We start from the raw sequence: 24,348 nt of genomic DNA on the forward strand, positions 1-24,348 counted from the left end.
CCTGAAACGTACAGTGTGCAGCTTTTTTTCCCTTTTTTTTTTAGAAAGAAAATTAAAGGATATATTTTTGGCCCATTTAAAAAAATAAAAAGTGCCACAAACAGGGTACTTGTAGGGAATTTTTGAAGGACTGAGAAATAAACACATTGTTGGTAATGAGTAATGTCATAGAGTAATGTCAGCCTCAGTCTTTAAAGCGATAGGACAGATCAGGATCTGGCTTTGGTGATTGCAGGAGTCCAGTGCATGGAGTAACTATTGGCACTGAAATGATGTTAGCAGTCCATCCCTACCCCTAGCATCTGTGCATTTTGATTCCTCATTGGTTTCCTTCCTCTTTTCCTTCCTTTAGCTGTAACACCCAGGTGAAAGGTGTCTCTGAGGTCCACACTACCTGCTAGCAGAGTTGGCAGGCTGTTGTGGTGCCTGACAGGAGAGTCTGTGCCCTCTGTCACAGTCTTCTGTCACAAATATAGATCAGCAGCAGTTGTTCCTCTCTAATACATACCATAGGAGGCACACTGGTATTATTTTTATCACACAATTTGCTAGGGATTAATAATATGAAGCTTTATATGGAGCTGTAAAGAATAGATTTACAGGGATACATTTGTTCTTGTTGTCCATGTGTTTTATGTGTCCATGTCTTTGCATGTTTTGTATGTCACATTGTAGACTTAGGGATTTTATAATTCTAGCAAGTTAAATAGAAGACAGTAAAATTTCTAGCAAGCTTTATTTTATAATTGCAAAAATGGATTGTGTGTTTCTGCAGTGACAGGTAGTTGTGATTTCTACAGTACATATGTAGGTCTATAGGCTGCATACAGTAGAGTTATTAAAGTCAAGAGCTTAAACGAGACGGCAACACTTTATAGTTTTATTGCTGTAGAAATCGTCTGTGGTTGAACTTTATAGCTCTGTAAGTAATTCAGTCAAGTGTTTCTGAATAGAACAAAGCTAGCGGAAGACTAATTCACATAATGGAGTTTGGATCAGAGAAAAGCCAAGAATACTTGAGATGAAGTAAATTATTCTAAATTTGACATACTGGAAAGTGGTCTAATTGTCTTTTCTTTCATTGCATACTAATACATTCATATTGGCCTGTACGTTGCAGTATAACCTTTGTACTTAGACGTAGCCAAAGAGATGCTCTGTCTTAAATCTTCTCAGTGTGAAGGTTTTACTTGGCACTCGTGCAAGTCAGACACCTTGCCTCAGTGTGTTATAATGATGTGATCAGAGCTGATAGATTAATCTGACTACAATACAGGGGTCTCTTTTCAAACACAGTCAGTGATTCATCCATATGGATTCTGGAGAGTACTACTGCATATACGGAAGAAGTTGTATAAAGCCTTTTTTGGCTCCTGTGGGAGCTGCACAATCTATTATAAATTGCCTCAGAATCATTTGGGTATGAAGGCTACACGTTTGAAAAAGAAAATAATCCGAGGGCACAGAGCAAGAAAGAAGTGAGCTTACCAGACCCCTGTAGCCCACTCTTCATCTCTGCTTGACGCTAGAGGCTTGAGGCTACATTAGCCACTACTAGCATAACATACCCAAATCTCAGAGTGAACTGTCAGTGGTCAAGTTGCATTGTGGTTAATTTAGACGTCAGGTTTTGACAAGAAAGAGGAATGCCTGGGATAAAAGAGATTGTATCTCTGATTCTGTTGCATCGATTTAGATCCTTTTCTCATTTAAGCTTTTCATTGTGAGTCTGGCAACGTTATAGAAGTGCAGTGCTAAATTGAAGCAGTTCTCTTGTAATTATTTCATTAACTTGCTCCCCTTATCAAGATCAGCAGTAATAGATGGTTACTAATGGATTCAGTTGCTATACGCTGAAGGTTCAGAGCTTTTGGCTTGTGAAGTCCTTGATGAGGTATTTAGCGAGGTATTTAGTGATAGCAACAGATGTTAATCAAAGAGCGTGAGGTGTTCTGTGCTTTAGGGAGAGCACCGTGCCTCTTATTACACACCGGTTCTTCAGTGCTTTTTGCTGGTGTAAAGACGGTAGTGGATCTGCCTCAGGACACAAAAAAACTCAGCAGCAGTCCTGTAGACCTTAACCTCTGTGGCAATCAACCGGCTCTTCTGACGCGCTTAACAGGGTGGAGGGGGGCCATCTGTGTGAACGCCATCTGAGTCTCCCAGGCACCAGTGGCCACAGCAAGGTCAAACTAGTCTCCACAGCCAGACCTGATGAATGGCCCCCGATGGATTTTCTCTGGCTGAAATGATAGGCTTCTGTGCCCACTGATTGACTCTCTTTGAAGTGTAGTTTTCCATTTTGCTGTATTGCCTTTGAGGATGCGGCTCACTCACAAAGCAAAGGCCTAAATGGTGGGATGGGGAGTGAGGTATTGCTTTGGATGCAAATCATTGGCAATTTGTCTGTGGAAATTTAAATGAGGCTCTGTATGTGAGGAGTTAATAAAGTACTGGTGTCAGAGCTTTTACTCTGCAGTTCATGGACTGAGGAGAAATGTCTGACCCATACGGTTCATTGATATTAAGGCCCCTCATATGCATTCACTCGCATACTGTATTTTGACTCACTCAGCCGTTCGGCCAAGTCAGTCAGTCGATCAATTAATCAGGTGATCGATCAGTCACTCATTCTGTTGCTTATGCACTCTCACAGGCACTCTCTCATAGGCACGAACAGACACCACAATTGCTAGTAATTAGCTCAGGGAAAAGAGATGTGTAGCTCTTTACCCCTCAGGCACTCAAACAGGCTCCACATTGTCTCAGAGGGCAGGAGACGAAACGTGAGCAGCTTGAAAGACTTACGTACCTGAAGTCTGAAGGTCCAGTGCGGACACTCCTCAGTCAAACCTGTGATTCTTTGCGCTCATTTATTGCTGGCCTTGGGCCTCTTCAGTACATATTGTTCACCAACGCAGCTTCGCAACAGTGTGCTTTACAACTGAAACGGTGTCGGTGCTCATAGATCTGAATGGTAATTAATATCTCACCCACATTCTACCATCATGTAACAATTGTACACGATTATCTTGGCAAGAATATAATTAGTATTCATCTTTCTTCTGTAAATGTTCTCAGATCCTAGTTTGGCATTCAGCTAAAGCCTGTCTAGACCAGAGTAAAAAGAGAGCCACTAATGAAATGTAACCTGAGGATGAGACAGTGCTTAAATTGCAGTCCCTCTTCCAGTCCCACTGAAAGTTTCCTCTGTCCATACAAAATCCATATTTTGTGCACTTTTTTTTTTTATTCAAACAATGTAACCTGTCCTCCTTGTGTGTACTTCCCATTGATTTTCCTCAAGGGAAATCAATGCAGATGGTTAGCTGACCATGCTTATCTTCTACTGCAAAACGAAAAACACTTTAACATATATGGGTAGAATCTGTCCTCTTGAGGGCTTTCAGCAGTGTTCTTTTTTCTTTTTCTTTTTTTTTTTATAGAAGTAGGTCAATGTTTGTTGATATCTGATGCTGGAAGTACGCCTGATGGAGAGAGCTGCACAGAAAAAAAAAAACTCTGCTTTCACAGAACGACAGCTAGCCTTTCATCCCACAGTGCTACTCTCTCTCTCTCTTCTTTTTATCTCTTCCTTCCTCCTCTGTCTCCAACTATCGCTTGTGCTCTCATGTCATTCTCATGCTTAACTATGCACAGATGATTTTCAGAGGTGCTGAAGCTGGCCAAGTCGTCCATCACACACATGCAGGGAAGTGGGCTGCCTGCTTGTCTCACACCTATCCCCTGGTGGAAGTGATAACACTTGGAGCTTTCACATTGTTGTTTTCTTACCAAGGACACATTGCAGGGAAAAGCGCCTGATGCATTCCCGTGTAGAGTCCCCAGAGTGCACCACTTATTTATTAAGTATATATGTGTATATTTTCATTTATGATGACAACTTCTTATTAAGCGCTGGTTGTAAAAACATATCAACAAGAAAAGGGTTGAAACGTTGGCTGATCCCTTGAACAGAAAAAGAAGCATATGACAAACAGCTCGTAATCAGCACGTACAATCTATAAGAGCACTGCAGGTATAATTAACCTACTTCTCAACTTGTGTTGCAAAACACAGGGAAACATGAACTGTAAAATTTATAGAAATGTCTAGGTTTGTCATTCATCATCTGCGAGTAAAAGAAATGCCTACACTGACCTGTTTTTAGGTTTGCGGCTGCCTTTGTGTTTGGGGCTGAGGAGAAATGTTTCTGAGGTGGAAGCTTGAGAAATATGAGATGAAAGAAAAGAGGAAGAGAACAGTCTCATATTGTGATATAACGAAAAAGAGAACTATGCCATTTTTTGTGTGTCTAAATGCAAGTGGGTATGTTTTGCGTTTGCATTAAAAAGAGAAGATAGTTATGCAGAGTACATTGGGAGGGGAGAAACATTGTTCCTCCCTCCCTTCTACTTCCTACAGAACAGCTGTCTGTGTGTCTGTGTGTCTGTGAGAGGGTGTGGTGGAGGGCATGGAAAGAGGAAGGAAGGGAGATGATATTCTCACATATCAGCACATGAGTTTAACTCACTCATAGATTTATGGGTTCTGACGGACACCTATCAAGTTTTTTACCTGAGCGACAGTGAGTGTGAAGTGTCATTGTCAATCTCGCCTTTCTCCTTGTGGCTGACGGTGGCATCAACACCCTCGCTCTTGTCAGCTCGCCGCTATCCGTACTTGTGGAATGATGACTGAGCTCAGGATAGCTAAAAATGTCTTATTGGATGGACTGCTCAGCAGCCCCCCCAGTAAGACTTTTCTCAAGAGACGATGTTACAGTGATGTGAGTATTTTTCACTTTCTCAAAGTGAGAGATTCTTTTCGCTCTAGTTATTGTTGCTTGTTCAATTCTTAAGGTAGCTTAGAGACAGAGATATATACAGCTTGCTTGTTGTTGTACACTAGTAGATATTGAATTTTTCTACATTGTATAGACAGATAAATGCTCCGGTGCCCCTATATCGGCTCAGCTCTCTCTCTATATATATATGTATGCAATCATCTGTGTTTGTGTCTGCGGAGAAACTGTCTACTTTAATACTTTTTTTTTTTTTAACCTGATGATAGCATGCAAAATACAGCTCATTCTTTAATGGTGCTGTTTATATTAGAACATACTGTATAACTATCTATGGTTCACATTCTGCTGCACTGAAGCAGCACCTCCACAGTCCAGTAGTCCTTTTCTTTATCAGGAGAGATTCAGCACTGATGCAGTTACTGTGGAGTTCATGTGGTTCACTGATAATCTGGTCAGCATAGGACAATGTTTGTTGATGTTTGTTTTGCAGTCAGGAGAGCAGTATCTCCCTGAATATCATATGGCACTGTTTATTTTCACATGCAACAATAGACTGAGGCTGCACCTTTGGCTTTACTAGGTCAGGGTCAGGTGTGTGTGTGTGTGCTTGTGTGCGTGTGTGCTTTTATGGGTGGTGATGTGTGTACGTTTAAGTTTACAAGTACGTTTTGGTACATGCATGTGTGAAAATGTTTATATGCATGCACGTGGATGCTTTCCTGTGTTTTGTGTGTGTGTGTTTGTTTAGCAAGCCCTGCAGTGCCCCTCAGTAAATTTAAGCTGTCATGTGGAAACATCAGCTTGGCACTTCAGTCCACTTCTGTTACATGGTGAACAGAGGGCTCACCCCACAACAAGCACTGCCGTGAGGGCTGCTGCGATCCTCTCCTCCTTCATCTCAGGTTGGAGCTGCTTGAAATCCATAATGTGGCCTCTGCTGATAAGAAATGCTAGAGGGTGTTTTCCTCTACTTCAACCTGTGCTAGTCCCTCTGCTAATTGGACAAAACACTGAATTATCCTCTGTGGTGGTGCATGGTCAAGGTGTAATTATAAATCCAATAGCTGGATTCATGCCTCTCTGTCTAATGAGCAGCGCTGGTATCAGTACACCACCTGGACACATGTTGATTACAACACATCAAGATTATACCACGGTTCACATGAAATCTAATTGCCAGACCATGCATGTCAGTTTATTTTTATTTCCCTGCTTTGAACGCTCTGTAGTTGCCTGTTATCTGAAAGGTTAAGTGAGCCTCATTCACACACTAATGTGACTGTGTTTCAGACACCAAAACCACAGTGTCTTCCAGCTAGTTTGGCCATTACACGCAGTCAGATGAGCTGTTGGCTGTAGCAACAGAGAAAAGCACCATGGAGCTCCGAGGCTCATTTTCCCCTAAGAGTTACTTGTTTACAGTGTGTTTGTCTTCAAGCGTGGAGGAACGATTCTCTTGGCGTTGAATGGAACCTCAGTGAGAGTGGTGTTAAGTGGGGTGGGGGATGCGTCAGGGAGTGCTGTCATAGTGAAATATTTGAATTGGGGGTGAGATTCCAACATGAGGGCTCGTGTCTTGAGACTGCGCAGCCAGCTTTCGTAGTGAGCAGAGATGGGGGGCGGGGGTGAGTGAATACCACAGGAAAAGAATATCAGCACTGCTCTGCAAACTACCAAACCCATGTCCCTTTTCGGATCTGTGTCAACTCTCTTCCCCAGACCTCGGACCTGTTTGCCATGATCGAGAGGATGCAGGTACAGTAAGTGGTCTCCCGGGTCTATCTTTCGTACTCGCTGCCTGAACTCATCCATTCTTCCTTTCAGGCTTTAATCAAACGCCACTTTCAGAATTTCACTCGCTTCAGAAATAAAACTTCCATTTACTTCTGTTTCGAGGCTCACGTTTCTCTGCTTTTCTTGCTATTTTTGTATTCCAGGTCACAACTCTGTTACTGCAACACTTTAATGTGTGTGTCCATGTATCCCTCTCTTTGCTGTTAATGTGTTTTTTGGTGTTTGCAGCAGTGACACCCTCAGGCTGTCTTTAGAAACCTGATGCTTCTGAATGTGCTGAACAGAGCCTGTGTGTTTTCCCTTCACAGCCGAGTAGCTTTGTCTGCGTCATCAGATGTGTGAAATGTTGTTGTGTTTTTCAATATGCTGAGGAAAATTTGAAGGAATGTAGGTTGTTTTGTAGCCACTGATGTTCAGCAGAGTTACATGAGCCAGAAGCAAGAATAGTAGCTGTTGAATAAGCCAGTGGAGAGATCAACACAGTTTAAACACATACTTTGATCTGAAAGTGTCCTTGACACTGCAGATCAAAGACACATTCACAAGTTTTCCTTTTAACAGAATCATAACATAGTTCTCTTTTTTCGTTTGATCTTGCATAAGTTGCCTGTAAACTGACAAAAGGTACTTTTTTATTTCATGGATCCTCTTCCCCAGTGGTCAAAGACCGTGAAACTAACCTTTTTTAGCTTTGGTATTACAGTTTCATTGTCAACTTACTGTATCATGACTGTGAAACGCTGGAAAAACCCTTTTAATCTGATTAGTATGCTATGATCATGTCTTAGGTGGAAGTATAGAATATTACTGAAAGAGGCACAAAAAGAAAACAAAAAATGATGTGGGTTTTGAGAAAGTGTAAAGGCTCAAACAACATCTTTCTGAATTTGTAGTGCAGGAACCAAGAAGAATCAAAGAGGTAAAAGGCTTGATGCGTAGGCATGAAGATACCTATTTGTGATGCATTTATTTTAAAAGTAATGTCTTCAAGCTTTCCTCAAGAAACGTAGGGATATTTTGGTAGAATCAAACCTAACAAACATATTTGTTTTGTTTACTGTTGCTTGTTAAGCACCTGAACAAGACAGGGGCAACACGTCTGAGTTGCAGACAAAAGTAGCGCATTTTATTATTAGCAAATGAATATTCTTCGGGAAAAAAGGCAAAGAGAATGAGGTAGGGAAGGAGAAACAGAAGCAGTGGAGCAGTCTTCAAAGAACAAATTTAATGAAAGCATTTCCAATTTCCATTTGATTCATCTTCTGTAGACCTGAAAAAATATGTATCAAATTTGATACGTTTCAAATCTTGCTGCAGGATATTCCAAACAAAGAGGCGGCTGATCAGGAATGCTTTGTTACTCATCTGCTTCTGTGCTTTCAGTAGTTATGGGTCAACAAAATTAGAATAGCGAAAGTAGATGGAAAGTCCTATATTGGCACTTTGAAGGCCTTAAGAGAATTTATGGTTAGTGATATCTGCAGCATTGCTTGCTAGAAACACCTAAGTTCCCATGGACGTCCGTTTATCCTTTTCAATGCGGTCTCTAAGATATCACTCCTCTTTGCTTCCTCTTTCTGTAGCCCATCTGGTGATTGAGCTTGTGTAATGCAAACATTGATTATTATCACAAAAAATGATCTTGCACCCTCATTCTGCACAAGAAATTCAGTGGAACTTACAATCAGAAATGTTCTGTGTATGTGTGTCTTTGTGTATCTTTTCACACGTGTGATTGTGCTTTGTAGATATTTCACCTGTTCTGTCAGTATCCTAAGGTTCTTTTTTTCTCCACAGGGTTGCAGAATGGATGAGCAAAGATGCCCCCTCCCTCCCCCTCTCAAAGTGAGTCACAAATTGTCACATCTCCTCATAGACCACAGACTGGTAAAGCATCTGTAATGGCAGAGTTATAAACCTTTCCTTATCAGCTGCCAGGCAGGCTTTATAAATAGGGCGCTCACCCACTGGGCTAGGATCTCAACAAGGACTAGGATTGCAAAATCCTCTGCTGTCCTATTACCAACACAGGCTAATGCAGTGGGTGTTGAAGAGTGGGAGGTCATCTCAGCAGGAGATCTGAGGTGAAGTCAGAAATGTCACCCAGTAGATGGTAATCATCAGAAAGAAGAACACAAAACCATTTATTGCTAAAAACAGTCAGGTAACTTGGTCAGGATTGGGCTAATCTCACATCTGTATAATGCAGTTTTGGAGTTTGAGGTAAAGACTTACATAAAGGCTGCTATACAGCGCGGTGTGGAAAGTTCTACATGAATAATTAAAGGAAAATACCATCCTCAAAAAAATTACAGGCAACAAATGAACTATCAGTGACGGACACTAAATGGTCAAAGGTATATTTACCCATGAGAGATTGCTGAACATCTCATTCCAGAAGCATGGTCATTAATTTGCTGCTATAACAGAATAGCCCTCCACTCAGCTTGACTTTGGTGTTCCCCTGGCTTTTTCTCTCTAGTGCTACCATGAGGTTGACACTATTGTTTTTAATTGAAATGTACTGACAACTATTGGACTGATGGTACAAACACCCATGGAGCCCAGAGGATGAGTCCTCAAAAATCTGACTTTTCATCTAAAGCCGTCTCCATGGTAGCTACAATTACCACTAATATAATATCATAAGAAAGGTTGGATTTTGTGTAGGTGACTGTGAGTTTCTCTTAGTTGCTTTTGCAGTCTCTCCTGCCGCATGTAGCCGGTAACTTGCAATGTAACAAGTCCAGGTATTCTCTGCTGGGGTTGTTGAAAGGCACTCTGGGGGGTAATGGTGAAAGTTACTATCTGAAATCGAGGGAGAGTGGATTCACCAAAAACGCAAATTTTTCATGACATCACAAAATGGTTTCTGGAGTGCAATGAACACCGCAGATTAATGCCACATTAACCAAATACTATTATCAGAGAGTAAGACATGAGATGAAGTGTTATGAGATGACCATCATGTGTTTTACATAGTACTGCATGCTTTACCTGCCAGTTGACCTCTCTCTCACGAATTCATGCATATCCAGTGGGGAACCAAGTTGCTTTGTTTTTCTAAGTGAAAGGTTGTGTTGTAGTCCCTGTTTCATGTCGATGTTTAGAGGTTTCAGAATTAAGTCAATGGAGGTTATAAAATATTTCAACTTCTACCAAAGAACTGCCAAGTTTAAACGGATTGTCAATGTATTCACCAGAGAGGAATATAAGACATTTGTCAGAAAGGCTGCTAATGTGGCTTCTGTCACATTTGCAGGATAAGAAAAATAACCCTGGAAATTGTAGAACTCAATGATACTGTACTTAATATTCTGTCAGAGTGTTTATACCCATTGTTATTTTCCTCAAAGAACCAAAACTGAAAGTATGACGAGACACGGCTGTTTGTCATCTTGACTCATATTCATTTCCTTCCCTGCAGACAGAAGAGGACTACATCCCATATCCTAGTGTTCATGAGGTACATACAGTGTATCTTCACACACACTGCAAAGTATACACTTGATAGATTTTCAAGAACTGCAACACTAAGAGTTTTAATCTGTAAAAAAAAAAAAAAAAAAGCACACATTTTCTGCAACAATGAAATCAATGCCATGTTTGATGCAACACACTGAGTATCTACTAATATTGTCAACATTATTATTGTCTATCACTGTCAGGTTCTGGGTCGCAGAAGTCCTTTTCCACTGATCCTGCTGCCACAGTTTGGAGGCTACTGGATCGAGGGGACCAATCATGAGCCTAAAGACCCACCTGAATCTGATCAACCTCCCTGTCCTACCTCCCACATCAAACTGGAGACAAACAGCACTGCCAAGATCTACAGGAAGCATTTCATGGGCAAGGTAAAGATGGAAAAAAGAGGTCTGGTTTCATGTATTAAAAAATGTACTTTTTCTGTTTTGCAAAAAGTACCGATCTCGGTTTATTATATCTAGTATAGCATCTTAAAATATACAAGTGGGTTAGGGAAAGGTCACCTGTTTCCATTCTCTTAAATCTACTTGCCTGGTATTAATGATATATCCTATTTGAAAATAGCACTTGCTTCTGAAAACTACCAGGACAATGTTCAGGCACATGGAGAACATATAAGCCTTGCAAAAGTATGAGGACAATTTAAAACACTCACCATTTTTTGTTTGTGACATGAAAATCCAATTCTCTGTGTTCCCCTAGAATAACTTTTACTTTAGTCATCATTGTATCTTTAGTGAAGCATTTCTTCACAACCTGATGAAATGTGTTTTCCCCACATTGTGACCAAGTGTTGTCATATTTTGCTAAACGAAAGTAAACTGTGAAACATATCCCCAGCCCATAAATACAGCTAAATACAGCATATACCTAAGATCCACAGCGTTCAAAATCAGGTTTATTAAATTTGGTGCATTGTTGAATCAAACCTTTTTGTCAAGAGCAGCTCAACCACATTCCTGAATTAGAAGATTGTTACCCTCTTCACCCCTCTTCACTTCCAATTTATAATAGTATTTCTTTTTTTATTATTATTTTTGTGTCACCCACTGTCAGTTACTGTGGGAGTATTCATCCTTCCATTAAAGTTTCCTCTGCTTATCTGCCCCCAGGAACACTTTAATTATTACACCATGGATGCTGCCCTGGGCCACTTGGTCTTTTCCATGAAGTATGATGTCATCGGGGATCAAGAGCATCTGCGCTTGATGCTTCGGTACGATTTCCTATTATCTTTATCTCTGACCTGTTTTCTCTCCCATTTGTACTTATTCTTTTTCATCTCCCTTGATCACGGTCTTCTCCTTTGCAATATCCCTAGCAATTATTCTTTGCTTTCAGACCCCTTGCCCTTTTATTGTTTCTCTCTTTCTGTGTTTGTCTCTACAGCGTCCCTTTCTTGACCCTGGCTTCAAATATCCATGTAATGCAGTGATTTTTGGCATTTACTCAGAGGGGTCTCCCATACAGAACCATTCCATATAGAGTATTTTCACACTTGACTTGACTGCTCTGGATAGATTTTTTTTTCTTTTTTTGTGCTGAAGAATAATGTTAGTTCAAGCAAAAATGACACAGAGGAAGATTCTCAGTTCTCACACGTTGCCTCAGTGATGAATTTTAAAATGTGTTTTCCAGCTCAATTGCTGACAGTAGGCAGCTCAGCGGGAGGGCCTGCCGCTGCTGTCAGAGGTCACCCTATAAATTTTCTCATCAATTTCATCTTCCATTAAATGTGACTTCAGTTACGTCTGCAGCTTATTTTACACAGCCTGAATTCAAGTTGCTATTGTTAAAGCATTGCAGCTTTTATGAATGTGCTTACTTCTTTCTCTGTCTCATATTTTGTTTATGTCAAACATAACAAAACACATGCCAGCAGAGACTTGTGTCAGTCATTTCTGTTCTGGGAGTTGTGTAATAATGTGAGCATAAGTAAAAGTGTTAAAATGTTCGTGCTGTGCAGCATAAACACTTAGGCCTCACTGCATCAATGTTGACTGTGCCTCAAAGTACTCGACAATCAGCACACTATTCATGCATCATGTTGTAGAAGACTCCCACCCGCCATCACCCAAACTCCAGCTCACTCACTCACACAATCCTCTACACCTTCACATTTTGCTAAAGACAGACGAGGGGGAGAGACGCACAACTCAACGCACCATATAACCTGTGAATTAATTTTAGCACCCGAGAGACTCCACTCCAGACTTTAATAGCTGCAATGCCTGCTTGTTAATGGAGCTTCAGAGTGGATGAGTGTGTAGCAAGGTAACAGTCACTCGGCCCACAACCTTTTTCACATAGTAATGTTTTCCACTGGGTGGGCACCACCCACAGGCTCCTCGTCATCCCAGTCAAACTCGGTCACCTCAGCTGGCACTGACTCACAGTCCATATTTAAAACATCTGTAAGGGACCTACCTGATAAGTCATAATCTCTTTTTATATTTTACTGTTAATGCCCTACGCACTGAAAGAAATACTTATATTCTTTAGCATACATAAGGAAATTGGCTATTTGCCAAGCCTCTCTCTCCTCAGTCACTGTCACTGTTGCCAACTCTGCTTATTGTAAGTGACTTTGGGCTTGTTCTTCTGTAAAGTCACTTAAAAATATTGGCAGTCACAGGTCGCAGTTTTATGATGCCCTAAACCAGACTTGCTACTTTGTGATTGCAAACTTGTTGTTTGAGAAATCAGCTTCTCAGTTCCTCCAAATGTATGTGAATTTTAGAGGTGCTGTCAGGTGGATTCTGGACAGATATGAGGTGGTATAGAACTTTATTTCAACACTAACTCTTAGCCAGAAAAGGAATAAGCATAGCTTCCAAAATGTTGAACTGTTGCTTGTAGTTCAACTATGAATGTGAGCCACTCTAAATTGTTCTGATTTTCTCGACACTTTGGCACACTCAGTGGGTGATCCGTTTTCACAGTATTGTTTATTGTAACCCTGTGATAGAGCAATGCCCCCCCCCCCCCCCCCCCCCAGAAAAGTAATGATGGACCCTTTCAACCCTGTCAGAGACAGTATTGTCTCAAACACATCAAGTGTAAAGACCATTATACTCCCAGCTCCAACCGGCATCTATTTTGAAGGTGCAATTCCCTGTCATGAATGCTAAGCAACAAAGAAAGAAACCACTAAAGCAGAAGGATTGCATTAGAAATAGAACTTTAACTCTTTTCAAACTATTTGCCTTTCAGCACAAAGCTAAAAACCCACCATGATGTGATTCCCATTTCCTGCCTTACCGAGTTCCCCAATGTGGTTCAAATGGCCAAGGTAGGCAGTTATTATCATTCTGAATATACTGTCAAATACCATTTCGGTATATATTAACATTTAAAAACGCTGAATGTACTTTTTCACTTATAGCTTGTTTGTGAAGAAGTAAATGTGGATAGGTTTTACCCTGTCCTCTATCCAAAGGTAAGAACTGGTCTTCATTGTGACTTTGTGAAATATCACTCTCTCCCTTGCTACCAGCTACAGCAACTTTACCATGAACCTGACTTAAAACTTCCTGTCTTCATGTCCTCAGGCGTCAAGGCTCATTGTCACCTTTGATGAGCATGTGATCAGCAACAACTTCAAGTTTGGAGTCATTTATCAAAAGTTTGGCCAGGTGAGTGCGCTTCAGAGATACTGCTGCTAATCTTTCCTTTGAAGTCAGGTGTCACTCCGTCTGAAAATGTCCTTTGCTTTATTCTCGCAGACAACAGAGGAGGAGCTGTTTGGGAACATGGAAGAAAGTCCTGCCTTTGTTGAGTTCTTGGAGTTTCTGGGCCACAAGATTGAGCTTCATGACTTTAAAGGGTTTGGACACTTTTCAATTCAAGTTCCTTCGGTTTTCACAACAGCAAATTTTTAGCTCTTTGGGTAAATTCTCTGCAACTCCACCTAACGTCTGTCAGAAACAGCCGCCATTCACTTTGTTATTGATCAGGGTAAACTTTAAATGAATCCCAGAAAAGGTGATTCAGAGCGTAGTGTTTGCCGACATTCTGATTGAGTAGGCAGCAGAAGTGCCCTTGGCATTCGTTCAATGATGGATGAGCATGGATGGATCGGGTGCTCTGCGAGCACACACCTACGTTCCACTCCTAACACCACTTTGTTCGTCTTTCTTCTTTCTTCCTCCCGGCCGTTCACCTCAATCCTCCCCTTGCCTTTTCTTCTCATTCTTTATTCTCTTCTGCTTTTTTATTCCCTCTTCGTTTTCTTGATTCTGACCTTAACTCTCCTCTCTCTGCTTCTCCTTTTCGTCTCCAGGTTTCGTGGTGGACTGGATGTCACTCATGGGCAGACAGGCACAGAATCCGTCTACACTAGTTTCCATAATAAGGAGATTATGTTCCATGTGTCCACAAAGCTGCCTTACACAGAAGGAGACTCACAGCAGGTATAGTGACATTTCAGTGATTAATCATCAGTTACTAATTTGTCTTTTCTGGGCAGTTTTCAATATCCCTCTCTAACTGATTTGTAAAAGCCTCTCCTCCATGTCTCCACCATGTGTTGCCAGGGAATATAAAAATCCAAGTTTAGGTCTTTTAAGTTAATGTTAATGTTAAGCGAAGCTAACTGGCTGTTGGCTTTACCTTCATATTGTACAAAGTGGTATTGATTTTCTAAAAAAAAAACATTTTACTCTGAGAATGCTTGCCTGTGCTTTGTAAGTGCAGTGCAGACATTAGCATGCAGGGATTTGCTAAGCATTTATGTAGGTTTTGCAGGTTTGGCTGTCCTCACTTAACCTGCTGTCATAAAGAAATATAATTTTGTGTCTTGACTTGCATTGCAGTGTTCGCTTCTGGCATTGAAGCTTCACTTCAGTTGGTTTCTCTTCTGTTGGTTTCTGAAGACTTTTATCTCTTTGATGCCATGTTGCAGCAAGCGGCATTAGTCCTCAGCTGCTCTTCACTGTCTCATAGAGTGGTTTGAACGTTGTTACCACAGTAACCCTGCACAGACGATCCATACACATGAAGAGAAACAACACTGACATGAGATGATTCATGAGGCAAGGTGTACCCATGATAACAAAGCATTATTTCAGGAAGGAGAAAGCGCAGAATTCACGTAGTCAGATCTGACTGAATGGGATCTGATTTGAGCAGACCTTGACAGATGTCAAGTGTCTCAATCCAGCCCTGCACTTGTTGAGTTCGTTTTTAAGTCTTAACTGTCTGTGGTGACACTCGAGTGTGGCAGTCCATCCAGAAAGTGAATGTGATTCAGCTATCTGGGTTCAAAAAGCTCCTCTGTGAGTAAATATTAAAGCTGACACCTAATAAGCTCAGGGATGGTGCTGTAGCAACCGTGCTGCCAGAATTTCGTCATTAAATGGATCAAAAAATAAACAGAATATAGTCCGGTTGTGAGACCTCATTTTCTACACAAAGCACTGCATTTGCTTCTCATTCATGTCTATCTATTTGTGATCCCAATTTTCTCTAAAACTGTTGAACTTCACAGTAAAAGTCTGTGTTTAGAAGTGCTGCAATCACAGATCTCTAGCAATTACGAGACTAATTAAGAGCTTTTTTGATGTAGGATAAAATTCTGAGACATTTGCCAATGTTTGATAAATGAGGATTGGGGTGTCAGACTCCTTCTATTTTAACAATATATATAAAATATTTTCCATCTAATTCAGCACTTATATAAAATGTATACTTATTTAATATTTCAGGCCTACTTCTGGCTGATGGGACTTCAGCAAATTATGAGAACTTACCGGGGCCTGAAACAGATGGTTGATAGTTGAACAAACAGACTAGCTTTAATAGACAGGGGCTGTAAAGTAATTTGACTGTTAACTGGAAAAGAATCATCTATAAATCTTAGGATAAATATTTGCCATATTGTAGTTCGCACACAATGAGTCAACTCTTGAGACATTTTATAGCAGCGCCAGCTAACTCTATAGTCAATATCAACAGGTGTGAAGTGGCTTTGTTAAAAGGCTGTACTTTAGTGTGTTAAACAGCCTGATGACTGATGAAGGGTAATCAACGTATGCTACTGCAGACCAAGTGTCAGAATTTTGAGGCTAACACTGTGGAGGAACATGGGAGCTGACTCTATTTTAGCCTCAACTGTCTGCACTGAGGATATTTTTGAATGAGAATTATTTTTGACTTTCTGTTTTGCAAAATCTGATAGATTTGTTTCTACTTACACGCTGTGGAATGATTTAGGTCACAGTGTCTTTATGAAAGGAATAATTCTGGAGGGCTGAACAAAATTTATTTTGACTTTCTGATATTCACCAACATTTTCAGAGGATTTTACTGTTTGATTCCTTGAAGAAAAAACATTTCTTGAACATTTTTTATTGGTATCAAACAGAGAATTCCCCCCAACCACGGCAAAGTCCTCATTACACATACTTTGTCATATTTTTTATTTGATGAACTGGTATTTATGGGAGTTTGGGAGCTACCTAAATTAGAGCTCCTGGCAAAAAACACAAAGTAGATGAAGGTTTACATTTTTTTGGCCAACAGTTGTGTAAGCTGGGGGTGTCATGCATCACAAAGAAGCAGTTGTCATATCCACCTCCCTGGTGGGACTATATTTACTCCCAGTCTATCTTTCAGTACGAGTCCTGTAAGTGATTCTGTGACCGGCCTGTGTTTGAGATTGTCTAAAAGGTTATTTGAGATGTTTCCGCTGATGTTAATTTTGTTTATCCGTGCCCTCCAGCTGCAGAGGAAGAGGCACATAGGCAACGACATTGTGGCCATCGTGTTCCAGGAGGAGAACACGCCCTTTGTACCAGACATGATCCAGTCCAACTTCCTGCATGCATATGTGGTGGTGCAGGTGGAGAACGCGTGTACGGACAATGTAACCTACAAGGTTGGTTGTAAGGACAGCCAGTGCTATATCAATATACTCTAAATGACAGTGACCTATAAAACCTATTACAGATTCACTCATTCATTATTCAGGAGATTTGATTCTTCTGTGTGCCTTTAAAAAGTGACACGTGTATCTTGTATCACTGTGTATCTTTCACGGGGGCTTTATAGGCTTTGCTTTCCTGCTCTTTCTCTTCCAGGTGTCTGTGACAGCAAGGGATGATGTTCCTTTCTTTGGGCCTGCTCTGCCTGACCCTGCCATTTTCAAAAAGGTCAGCAGTCAATTAAATTCATAAAAATTCGCCTTTACAAGCAGACATCATAAACCTTCCTTCACTCTGCCTCCCCTTCTCTATACTTGCCTCCGTCAGGGCCCCGAGTTCAGAGAGTTCCTCTTCACCAAGCTCATCAATGCAGAGTACGCCTGCTACAAAGCTGAGAAGTTTGCCAAGCTGGAGGTGAGAAGAGTGTTCCAATGCAAACCGCACCGTAGATGTGTGTAGTATGTGTGTTTGTGTGCAGGTGTCTGCACTTAAGCACATCTGTTTGTATAGGTGTACATCGTGCTGGCTGCATTCTTAAGAGAGGAAGTGATATGAAGTGACGCTTCTCAAACTGCCCCAATGAAATCATATGGTGTGATATTATTTTCATCGGTTTCACCCATATCCCGTAATTTGAAATGATGAACTAGCTTGAATGTTAGATTTCAGAGTCACTGTCAGTACCTTTGCAAACTGATTACGTTCATGTTGTTGTTGTTGTTGTTGTTGTCAGGAGCGCACACGTTCAGCCCTGTTGGAGACTCTGTATGAGGAGCTGCACATCAACAGCCAGTCCATGATGGGTCTGGGTGGGGATGAAGATAAGCTGGAGAACGGGGGCGGAGGAGGAGGAGGAGGAGGCTTCTTTGAATCCTTTAAGGTACAGCCCCATCCCTCTTTTCATGAGACGCACCGTTAATCTGCAACTCCACATGCACTAGAGAGAATGCCGATGAATGGAGAAACTTTCAGGATGCTTTTCTCCTCCCCTGTCTCTTGGCTGGGATTCTGGGTATTCACACATGAGAAAGCAAAGCACAGAAAATTTGCAGTATCTCAAAGGACCAGTCCTGTGGCATTTGATTTCCTCACTTGGCTGCGACTGCTGAACTCGGTGTGTTTTCACATGATGGTGTGGTTTTGAGGCTGAGGAGCGTCCTGTTGTGTATGAAAGGCACTTTGCTCTGACGGAGAGTGCTCCATCAATGACCATTAGGGTTGTGGAGCGTAGCCCAGCTGCTGAGGCTCGGCAGTAGAAGCTGTGATTGTGTGTGCCTGATGAACGATTTAATGACCCCTCATTAGGGAGCTGATGATGCAGTTTGCATGTCTCCCCATGGGCAGTGTTCCCTTGCTGTTTTTCTCTCCTCTCTGTGTCGCCGACTAGTTCACGGATTGGGTTTTTTTTGTGTTTCTTTGTGACGTCAGAAAACTATATCCACCTTTCCCACAGTCTCTCTGTCTCATTTATCTCTTTAAACCCATCTCTCTTCCATAATTCCATACACTAACTCTGTATAAATGTGCTCTTGCCTTCAAGTCCTGTCTCTCTTCCTTTTTCTACCTGTCCAAAAGCCGTTTTATTGTCTCTCATCCTCTCTTTCACACCTCCTCAAATTATATCAGCAGAGATTTCCCACTCTCCCTTTCTCTGTCTGCTCTGTTTCACTGTGTAAATTCTGCTGTTGTCTCTCCTACTTTCTCTCATTGTCGGTTCTCTCATGTTGGTCTTCTTTGCTCATGCTGTCTCATCCCCCCCCCCCTCCCATAACACAAAACCCCGCTACAGATTCTGACCTGTTATTTGGCGACTTAGAACATAACAGATGCAACGTCATCCTGCTCCACCGCAAAGCCTACACTGTCCTTGACCTTCTGTGAACTTACATTTCTTTCACACAGCCTCTCCCTCCTGCCTGTTGACCTACACTGCCCCTAAGTGTTCAAAAATAGTCCTGCATACAAATACCCACACGTCCATGTGCACATTTGTGCCCTCATATTAATCACACTTCACAATAGGTTCTACTTGTCGTCAGATTTACATTTAAAAATGTAAAAAAAAATGTAAAAACACATCATAAATTAGACATACACTGTATTAGCAAGAATGTTTATACCTATATTCAGACGTTGGTCGACATTTGAAATATCGGTCAGTGTGTTGCGTTCCACATAGCATCAGTGGGTCCACTGACGGTATCTCCTCGTTTCTCTCTGTAGCGGGTCATCCGCAGCAGAAGCCAGTCTATGGACGCCATGGGCCTCAGTAACAAGAAGTCACACACAGTCTCCACTAGTCACAGTGGCAGCTTTACCCACAATCCCGCAGAGAGCCCCAAAACCCCAGGGATTGTAAGTAGCCCACATTGGTTCACATGATGCCCACCTAACACCCACGTACAGGATGTAGTGTATTTTCACTATTCAGTTCACAGTGGATAAGTACTCTTAAGTAGAGACTCCTCAAACCCCTTTTCCTTCTCGTGAGCAGCACTTTAGCAGATTACTCCTGTTGGCACATTCTAGCACCTTGCACATTATAGCACATCAGGATGTTAACATCAAAGCACTCGCTTTCATTGCTGACATTTTAGATTCACTCTTGCTTTGTACTAAAGCAGCTTTCACTGATTGCCTTTTTTTTTTATTAATGGCTTATAGTGTTTCTACTAATAGCTAGGCTTTTTGTTTTGAAAGTTAACAGCGTAATTCATTCTCAGCATTTCATCCATTCTCATCTGTGGAGAGAATCTTCATTACCACATAGTGTGACAGTTAGATATCTATGATTATGTTGAAAAAAGAGTATCCATTGTGGAATGAAACCGATGATTTCCTTCTCAATACGAGATGACCCTGTTTTTGAGCCCCAGTCTAATCTCTATCCCGGGTCTTGAAGTGAGCTCAGCGTAGCAGCTGTTTGACTACCCAGACTCCCTCCCTCCTTAATGTGCTTTTGTCATGACTGGTTTTTTCCTGTAAATGTTCTAACCTCTCTACGCAGCCTTGTGCATGTGTGGCTGAAAAATATGCATGGCACGTGCCACAAATGCAAGGACCACATTGTTTTGTTTGTGTCCCTTTCAAAGATGGGGTCAATCATGTTTCACTTGTTTAGGAATTTTGTTACAGCTTTGGATTTGGTTCCTGACAGTATTTTGAATTGGGACTAAATTTACCCCGTTTCTGAAAGGACTACGTTTACTAAAAGCTACCCTTTTGGATTGTGTCTGCCCTCTTTGCCCCTTTCCTCTCTCCGAATGCATCACTACACAGACCTGTATCCCTCAGGGCAGAAACTGCCAACACGCCTGCTACCTCGGTGGCACTCCATCTCCTGCTGTGCCCTCTTGTGTTGGACCCCAGCCTGCTTTTGCTCTGAAAAACCTCCTAATATTTCCTCAATATTATGTTTTTGCTATTAACTCATGTTATGAGCTCCTTTTCAAGCTCTTTTGCACCTTGCTGTTAAAATTCTTTGTGCTGTTCGCATGAGGTCTTATGATGTGTTCTTTTCTTTTCCTTCTTCCTCTTGCTTTTTTCAATCTATCATCTCCTTTCTCTCTCTGCTTCCCCTGCCCTGTCTTGTGTGGCTCAGTCATTGCTTGTCCCAGGGAAAAGTCCCAGTAAATATGGACGTCGAGGCAGTGCCATAGGGATAGGAACGATAGAAGAGGTTCATGTCTAATTCTCTCTTCTTGTTTACTATTTTTGTCTTTACTTTGCTACTGTCTTTTTAAAATATAAGTGTATAGTTAGTTGTTTATACTTTCAAACGTTTTCATGGCTTTAAGAGGTTTTCAAATCTGTAAGTGTAATACATTATAATGACATTTGTTTAGTTATAGTTATAGTTTTAATTACAGTTTCAATCATTTCATTCATTCATGCAGTAGCCCAATCCTCTTGGGTTCATGTATTATGGCTGGCAGGGAATGATTCATAATGGACAGAGGGATGTTATAGCTCATTAACCTTAGAAGAATCTTTATTGTGTTGTAAATAGGTTTTATAGGTAGATGGTTTCATTTCAGATGAATGTTGAGAAGTTTTCCCGTTCCATGTTTTGCATTTCATAACACCAAGTCTTAGGGCTTCATGCATGAATTCCTTTACTTCATTTTACTTTTAAATTTGTTCCTAAACACTGCAACAGAAAAGTAAGAAATTCAGAAAAGAAAACTGCAAACAGACTCCCACTTATGTGTCATGTCATACAGAGTCATTCACTGCTGAATCATACTGAATCTTAAATTAGAAGTGTGTACCAGACATTTTGAAGTTTGAACAAGTGAACTCTAGAGTCTGACATCATTACTTTAAATAAAAAGCTAATAGAATACCCTGTAGGATGCTTCACAGAGAGAAAATTAGCCAATTAAAAAAAAAAGAGATGACAGTAAAAATAAGAAAATGTAGATTGTAAAATCAGTTTCTACCCGAAGACCTGTGTATCACATATTACATTATGTCTGGAGTTAGCAATCCATCACTTCATAATTCCTTTCCAGCATATTTAACATATAGATACCTTTCACTTCAGTAGCGTACTGTGTCATGTACTGTAAGCCCATTCTGTCCCTGTAGTGTGTCTGACTTTCCTCTCCCTACCCACTGTCAGTCATTGATAATTCCTGGGAAAAGCCCAACCAGGAAAAAGTCTGGACCCTTCAGCTCCCGTCGCAGCAGCGCCATTGGCATCGAGAATATCCAGGAGGTCCAAGAGAGGAGGTGAGAGGACAGAGCAGAGCTGATCAGCAGGGAGTGGGTAGTGAAGACAGAATAGTGTTGCAACAGATGGAAGCAGGGACATTAAAATGAAGAAATTAGCTATTAGAAGATGCACTGTGTGAGACACAAGTTCTTGTTGGATGGCTGTTTTGATCAAGAGAATTTGTTGTGCTTTAAGAGTTTTTCATTTCTAGATTTTACTCTAATTCTATGTTGTAACGACATCGTAACACTTGAACAGAGGCTTCACAACAGTATCATGTAACAGTGTTGAATGCCGACTGAATTATTGCTGTGTTTAATGCTGTGAATGAGTTATAACATTTATCAATAGTTTGTCCAAATTGTTACTATATCAAATAAATAAACTTACATTATTTTCATGTCTCAATCTCCATGCCTGACCTGAAGCCGGGAGGTGTCACCCAGCACCCAGAGGACACCTGATAGCAGTCACTTGTCGCAGGAAAATAAATCAGACAACTCCTCCAATCACAGTTCTCCGGAGTTTCCAGCAGCTAAGAACAGGTGACTATTATTTAAATTAATTTTATAACAGTTTGTTAGATTATAATTAAACATAATGAGAAGCTAATTGTGACGATAGATGCCTTTGGTGAGTGTTTGTGCAGTCAGAGTGACCCAGGTTTGTAGTTTGGCGATGTGTTGCAGGGCACCGTCCATCCCGGAGGCGCAGGACCTTTCCCGCTCCTCCTCTAATGCCAGCAGCTTTGCTAGTGTTGTAGAGGAGCACGAGAATGAGCACGAGGCCGAGGAGGAGTACGACACTGGACTGGTGGGTGGAGACAGGCATATAATGGCAGTGCAGACATGTGGAGTACAAGGGGTGATTGAAAAGTTTGAGGCCTAAGATAAAAGGAGGGAGCCCTGCACATTTATTTTTAACCATAGTTGCTTCTAACATTTACACACTTAGTCCAGCCATTGTGGATCACACAGATCCCTTTTTTGTTGAAGTTTGCTTCTTGGACTTCCATAAAGTGGTCCACGGCAGTAATGGGTGTTATCATCACTGTGAAAATGGCAACCACTGAGCTCTTTCTTCATCATGGGGAAGAGGAAGAAGTCCCAGGGTGCCAAATCAGGTCAAAGCAGGCCAAGGTCCTCCTCGAGTGATAAGCCCTTGAGGTGGCAGATGCCTGCACAAAGGCTGATGTTGTCCATTTTCTCAAACAGTGCTGACTTGCCATTTTCAATTACTCAGAACAGAAACAAACAAAACAGAAATACCCCTAAAGTTATTAACTTCAAACTCTCTGCATAAGAGTTGAACTGGACATTGCACGGAACAGGAGCTGTAAAAATCGTCTCCTTCTACCTCAGGCCACAAACTTTATTAATGTGTTCGTTCATTTCATCCACTTTCACCATTTTGCATCTAAAAACATACAAAAAAGGCAAATGCACATACAGTCAAAATAGAGCTGTGATTATGATTATGCTGTCGGCTTGTCAAGGGAAATATCTCTAACTTCCTTTACCCCTCTTACAGGAAAGTGTGTCTGGTGTTACGACAGTCAAGAGAGACTCATTTGCGTACAGCTCTGGGGTGGAGGACAGTGTGTGCAGTACTAGCCAGGGAAGTTTTCCAGGTGAGTTTAGGGGAAAAGGACTCCTGTTACTAGGCCAGTAATAGCCTGAAGGTGGGAGAAGAAGGCACATTACCAAAAGGTTAACTGTTTCACATGCCCAGGGTATCTTGGGAAAATCTAGATGGGGCAGATATAAGAATAAACTCTGCTTCCAGAGCAATTAATATCGAAGCAGCCTTGAGCGATGAACTTCACCTCAGCTGCACCAGCAGAGCTCACAGCCAACAACCAAAGGCTCGTTGTGTGTAACTTTATAAAAAATGTACTTTGTAAACTCTGTTTAAGTGAATGTAGTTCACTGTGCCTACAGCACACACAACTTATCTGTGACTCCCACACAACTTCTTTTATTCTGCACATTTTTTTTTTTTCTATCACTAATGATTCACTCTGAATCATTAATCTTTTGCATGCTGGAATATTTTTTCGGCTGGAACAGCTGGCAGCATTATGTGCTTGAGTTTATTAATTATGACAGCCACACATCTGTCACCTTCCTCCAGCTTCTCGTCTCCAGCCGCAGCCGGACGGAGTGAAGGCGTCAGAGCCAAAAGGGACAGACAGCAGGCCCAAGATGGAGCGCCCCCCGCAGGAGCAGAAGTTCTCATCGGTGAGACAAAGTGCTTGGCATCAGTCACTAAATGACACTAATGGTTCCACTAAGTCACTGAAATGAATATTTCCTCTAATTATTATTCAAGTGCTTTATTAAGTAGAAGGAACAAATATTCACTATTTCTTGCTACTTCCACTTTCCAGAAATGTATGGGACAAAATTTGACCTGTTGATGGCTTTAGATGAACAGCTAAGGGATAATTAAAGTTATTACCATTTATCCTGAAGGGGACCTGAACGTGGCAAGAATTTTGAGGCAGTTCAGCCAATAGTTTCAGGACAATTTGCGCCAAACCACAAATGTGACGCTCTGGTGGAGCTAGTGGAAAAGTCAGGGGATCATCACACTCAATTAGGATGCAGTTTATCGGGAGG

General features: G+C 41.3%; 1 protein-coding gene across 10 annotated transcripts in view; it reads left to right on the top strand.

The window, feature by feature from the left end:
* Positions 1-24,348, top strand: part of rap1gapb (RAP1 GTPase activating protein b) — an 80,670-nt gene that overhangs the window by 55,432 nt on the left and 890 nt on the right. For 3 of the 10 annotated variants that reach the window (XM_041032903.1, XM_041032900.1, XM_041032908.1), the window contains 20 exons: positions 6,527-6,562; positions 8,399-8,446; positions 10,029-10,067; positions 10,270-10,455; positions 11,200-11,303; positions 13,301-13,379; positions 13,473-13,526; positions 13,639-13,722; positions 13,813-13,913; positions 14,370-14,499; positions 16,809-16,964; positions 17,167-17,238; positions 17,338-17,424; positions 17,744-17,890; positions 19,234-19,365; positions 21,635-21,744; positions 22,156-22,272; positions 22,399-22,540; positions 23,258-23,357; positions 23,861-23,967. In XM_041032903.1, coding sequence (XP_040888837.1) covers positions 6,527-6,562; positions 8,399-8,446; positions 10,029-10,067; positions 10,270-10,455; positions 11,200-11,303; positions 13,301-13,379; positions 13,473-13,526; positions 13,639-13,722; positions 13,813-13,913; positions 14,370-14,499; positions 16,809-16,964; positions 17,167-17,238; positions 17,338-17,424; positions 17,744-17,890; positions 19,234-19,365; positions 21,635-21,744; positions 22,156-22,272; positions 22,399-22,540; positions 23,258-23,357; positions 23,861-23,967 — 2,031 coding nt within the window. Of the gene's footprint in view, positions 1-4,439; positions 4,790-6,526; positions 6,563-8,398; positions 8,447-10,028; positions 10,068-10,269; positions 10,456-11,199; positions 11,304-13,300; positions 13,380-13,472; positions 13,527-13,638; positions 13,723-13,812; positions 13,914-14,369; positions 14,500-16,808; positions 16,965-17,166; positions 17,239-17,337; positions 17,425-17,743; positions 17,891-19,233; positions 19,366-20,611; positions 20,690-21,634; positions 21,745-22,155; positions 22,273-22,398; positions 22,541-23,257; positions 23,358-23,860; positions 23,968-24,348 lie in introns of those variants that run through there. The other 7 variants (XM_041032901.1, XM_041032909.1, XM_041032910.1 and 4 more) reach the window with 6 other exon arrangements.

The sequence above is a fragment of the Toxotes jaculatrix genome, chromosome 3 (genome assembly GCF_017976425.1).
Source record: "Toxotes jaculatrix isolate fToxJac2 chromosome 3, fToxJac2.pri, whole genome shotgun sequence".
Lineage (NCBI taxonomy): Eukaryota > Metazoa > Chordata > Actinopteri > Toxotidae > Toxotes > Toxotes jaculatrix.